This window comes from Hordeum vulgare, chromosome 4H, assembly GCF_904849725.1.
Source record: "Hordeum vulgare subsp. vulgare chromosome 4H, MorexV3_pseudomolecules_assembly, whole genome shotgun sequence".
NCBI lineage: Eukaryota > Viridiplantae > Streptophyta > Magnoliopsida > Poales > Poaceae > Hordeum > Hordeum vulgare.
In genome coordinates this window covers 112,086,803-112,092,062 of record NC_058521.1, presented here as the reverse complement: position 1 = coordinate 112,092,062, position 5,260 = coordinate 112,086,803, and the positions used below count along the sequence as shown (strand labels likewise).

The window sequence follows — 5,260 nt, the reverse complement described above, 5'->3', positions numbered from 1 at the left end:
GTGGCCTTTTACTTTCTATTGATTTTCTTTTTTGGCCATTTTATTTTTGTACTGGTCCCACATGTCATGTTGATCTCAAAATTAGTCCCACATGTCCGAAATTTCACATTTTGTCAAATAAATATCATAACTTTTTCCCCTTGTCAAGTTGCCATTTCATAGGTATTCAAATCACATTCAGAATCAATATTTCAAACAGGATAGGGAGCAAATGAAATTCGTCCAAACCAACATTAAATTTGTCTATTACAATCTTTACACTACACCACAACCCAGATATACCTACTACTGCCTACTATTACAATACATATGCTACTCTTTGTTGATACGCTTCATAGCTTCACACTTGGCTTTGTACTTCACCTATGCAAAAACCTTGTAGTTTCTGCAAGCTGGACACCTGTACAAACATGATAGGCATTCAATTAGCAGAAATAAAATAAGACGAAAACAAATAGCAACTTTGTTATCATGAGGCATATTTAGGCTTCAACTATGTTACTATAGGAAAGCGATGTGCACATTATGTGGCTATACAATATACCTAAGACTACTATATTGACACGTGACACGGTTGATCTGCAACTCGTGCTAATTCCGTTAACGATAGCAGCAAGTAAACCTGCCCTCCACTTTACATATTACACATGTTTGGTTACAATTAGGACTGGTAGCGCAATGTCCATGCTTGGCTATAATTAGGACTGATAAATCAGGTTCTAATTCCCATGTTTCGTTCAGGATGTCCAGATAGTCTAGTTTGTAGTTCATTGCCTCCAGATAGCCTACTTTTTGCAGCTGCACTTTTTGGGGACAATGGTGGACGGTTATAATCAAATTCACATTTGGTTATATGATTGTAGAATGGCATGTTATATCATGTTATTGTACGGAGAAAGCGATGCATCACTCACAAAGAATGAAACTCATAAGCATGCATTATGTCTCCCACTAGAATTTTTTTCCACCCAAACACAAGACGTAAGACGGAGAGGTGAACCAAAGGATAAAAATACCCGATAGAGATCAGCTGACTTGACAAACTAAATGATTGCTGCAGCGGCTTCCTCCTTTGCAGCACCGATTGCATCGGCCTCATCAGTCGATCCATCGAACATGGCCAGGTACTTGTTCAGAAACTCGAAGTACTCCTTGCCCATGCTGACAATCATATCATCATAACAAGAATGGAACGCATCAACATACAATCTTGCCATGTCACTTACACACTGGGGTAAAAAACCCGCAAGAAACTTGTGGAAGTAAAGAGCGAATGCGATGATGGTACCCCTTTTGGTCCTTGAGTTTAAAGTCAAAGGCCGGTATGACACTAGATCAACCTAAAGTACTGCTTAGTTAAACCCACTGCCCACACCAAACTTAGCTTGAGAACACGCAATTCATAGATCCCTGACAACAACCAATCGTTTTGAATGATGCATGATAAAAATAAAACACAAAAGCTGCACAAATGACAGGATGTTCAGTGCTCACTCTCCACAGATCCTATCGGCAACCATAATATAAGCACAAGAAAACCATATGAGTAAATGAGCATAGTACCAGGCGAGCTTCCGTCGTATCCATAAAGCTCGTTCATGATGGTTGACTTGCCCACACCAGGTGGACCAATTATACCGATCACCATGATATTGTTGTTCTCTCTCAGATACTGCAAAACAGGGGAAACAAAAACATGAATTCAAAGTTCATGTGTGCCATTCAGCAACCAACAATTCACAATTTCAGCAGAATAATAGATCATAGCCTGTGAATTTACAACAACAACAACATGTTTTAAGGATCACCTTCCTCATCACAACACATCAGAACAGACCTACTGGACTGAACTCTGTACTAAATGCTAGTAGTACAACTTAATGCAAGTAAGTATCAAGTACAAGCAGCAATGAGACATATTACGAAGCTAATTTGTACTATTGCTAGGAAGTACAACCATCTCCGCCAAACCGCAACGACTTTTAACACGACTGACTATGAGTTACGTGATTGCTAGGGACAGGATACGGAGCTATGGTCTGTACAACAAAGGGAGAACATATGGGGTCTAGTCTGGTGTCAGTTTTCTCTGAACAAACAACAACATGGGATCCGCTACGCTGACCTAAAACTACTGTCCAGGGATACAATTTCTAAAAAAATTACTTGTGTCAGTCTTAAAAATTTACTTGGCGGCTCCTTGTCGACAATCACCAGTCTCTAGCTCATCGCAGCCAAACACGAAATTAAGGCACAACGGAGAAGTGATAAAATTGGGGGAGAGGGGGAACACACAGTCGAGAGGGTTTGACCTTGTGTGGTTGTAGTGGACGGTCTAGGCGTCGTTAGAGGGGCCCATGTCCGCCTGTTCAGCTCAGGGTCGTCCTCCTTGTCCATATGAAGCAGGGTGGGCTCCTGCTAATCTGAATCGAACAAGCACAAAAATTCAGTAGGGGATGTGCCTAACTTGCAATGTAATGTACGCACCACCCACAAGCTAAGCTAGCTAGCTGTATCAAACAGAAACTTGGAAAACCAGCAAGTTGAATATGATACCTCCCTCAGTTGGTTCCAATGAGTCACTTGCGATCAAGGCGTCCATCCCTCCTTCCATGGAAAAAATTGGAATTTTCTTTCTTTGTTTCTTTCTTTGTTGCGAAGCTTCAATCCCTGATTAGATTAGTAAAGGAAGCAGGTCAGCAGGGGGTCCTAGTAGTAACGAAAAGACAAAATGCTACAGTTTATCAACATGGTCTTCGCTCAAAATTAGCTTGGAATTCCCCATGTGTATTACTGAATGAAGCTTCAGACAGACACAAGTAGTACGAGTTACAGTGAGTGATTCAGATAAACAAATAATGACCGGAAGATTGCATTGGTTGATGACTTTGCTCCGGTTGGCAAAATTTGGAAACATAATACGTGTAACTGCTTGCTTGGACCCGCAACACGGATTCTTAGCTGTACCAACAGAAAAAACGAGGGTTCAGGGAGGAATGATCAGTGCCACCCACTGCTAGCTTGGAAAGGCGAATATTGTTATTCACTCGGTAGAATAATATTTAGATCATTCTCACTTTCCCTTTTGCAGGAAAAATAAACTGGTTCGATGCAGCAGCAACTTTCTTGTTCGGACTGTGATGAGTAGCAGAGCCGCATCAGTGCTTCAAACGAGCTGTGAGCTTACAGGGAACGAGGTCGAAGCAGCTGATCAAACTCAAACTCGATGTGAACCGCTGCGTATGACGTTCTCTTCAAGCTACGTTTTGTGTCGTTGTACATAAATACATAATCTACAAGAGTCCCACGCTATGCACCGGCTATCCTATAGATAGGAAACATATCGTCTTTTTTTGGAGCTGAAGCCAGTGGCAACAACGCCAAGAGGAAAACTGAAACGCACGCGTAGGAGAGCCAGCGCTCACCCGGCGTGGTTGTGCATTCAGCGATGCAGGGCGAGGGTGGATTAAGAGGGAAGGGAGATTATTTTAAATGACACATGTCTCGACCTTGTTTCTTCTGTTTACTAGTCTCTACAATGCGCCGCTACCTAGAATGGGCAGACGGCGTCTGTTTTGCCGCAACGCCGGTCAGACAAGAACTCCCACAAAGTCATGCCTAACCAAGAGCTCATAAGTGTTTTGGATGTGTTGTAGTACTTGCTATTGAAAAATAGCATGGAGGCCATGTATAGAGTCCACACTTCAATCTTGAATTTTCCAGAGGTGCGTGTGATCTATGGCTCCCTATAATCTCTAGACTAACACTCAAAAAATCAATCTCTATATCACCCTAAAAAAGATCAAACTCTACATAAACTCAGTAGTCATGACTATCCTAAAAAAATCAATACCCATGCAATCGAACCTTTTGGTTCAAAGAATTAATGAAGATTTGAAACTTGATTCCTTCCTACAACCACATGTAGACAAATCCACGGCTGGTTAACTATGAAGAGACGCTGACAATAAGCATAAACCAATGAGCATAAATCGGAATAAGAAATTGAGAACAAAGTAAGGAGAGCTCTAATTAAAATGATCCAGAAAGAGTGGCATACTCAAACAAAAGCTTGGAGGCAAAGGATTCAGGACTGCTATGACCGAACCATTCGATGTTCCATCGACCTTCCAGATAGGGTGATCTAAAAAGTGAAACATACGATTAATGAACAAGGACCAACAGAATGTCCATACAACATAACTATTTCAGTCAGAAATGTTGGGAGTTCCTCGTGTATAAGGGACACAAAAATGAGGAGATGAATTAAAGCGATTAATTCCTAAACTGAATATCATAATATCATATTCATCTTATGATGATAGCTACTCAAGCAAGCCACATCACATGATACATCTCTAAAGCTACAACACTTACGTTGTGGGTCGAGGAGTGGGGTTGAGGCGTTCGAGGCCGACGATGCGCTCATCAACGTCGATCTTCTGCATCTCCGTGGTCTTGCCGCCAACAAAGGATTCGAAGCCTCCAGAGTCCCTGAACTGAAACGGGTAGCAGTTTACATACATACCCAAACCGTGAATGCAGAACCCAACTGTCAACATGCAGACACGAATACTAATAAGATCATGATTCGATCGGCTCTGGAAAATTTAGGCGTCCACTCGTCAATCAAATCGATGGCCGTGCAAAAACTGAGTGTCGCTGAGCACAATCGGCTTATTGAGAAACTAATAATCAGATCGACAGCTGCACTGGGCAGTGGATACGGTTCGTATGGACCAGTACAGGGCAGGCCATGGACATTCGTTCCGCGAGCAAGGGGAACGGGAGAGGGGGAGGCTCACGGCGAGGAGGAGGGACTCCTTGGCGGAGAGGCGCTCCATCTCGCGGGCATAGCTGGGTGTGACTACTATGGCGCATTGAAGAAACAACTCAGGCGAGTGCTTACTACGATGGTTGGAGACGAGGTGAAAGGACACGCCGTCGTCCTTGCTGAGGACGGAGGAGTTGACGACACCGCGCCCCTGCGCTGCCAGAAGCCCCTGGGCGCCACCGCATTCCCCTCCTCGCCGCCATCGGCCATCTTAGATTTGGGCCCCGGCGGGCCGCCCCAGCATGCAGGAAGGTCCGCCCCGCATCGGAGGGGGCCCTCCCCCAGCTGCTTCAGGCGGCGGGCTCCCTGTCACGCGCCAGATCGGGGGAAACCTCCACTTCCCCTGCACGTTACATCTCGCAGATCGGGGCGGCCGCGGGATCGCACGCGCGGGTAGAGTTCGGCTCGGGAGCACGGGTGGGAAGA

General features: G+C 44.3%; 1 protein-coding gene across 1 annotated transcript; it reads right to left on the bottom strand.

Moving 5' to 3' along the window:
• Nucleotides 1-1,043: 1,043 nt before the first annotated feature.
• Nucleotides 1,044-5,044, bottom strand: LOC123450336 (probable plastid-lipid-associated protein 9, chloroplastic). Its single transcript, XM_045127643.1, has 5 exons — nt 4,939-5,044; nt 4,806-4,870; nt 4,378-4,499; nt 4,061-4,144; nt 1,044-1,161 (listed from the first exon to the last, which is right to left on the bottom strand). The coding sequence occupies exons 1-5, from the start codon at nt 5,042-5,044 to the stop codon at nt 1,044-1,046; spliced, it is 495 nt and encodes a 164-aa protein (XP_044983578.1).
• Nucleotides 5,045-5,260: the final 216 nt, after the last annotated feature.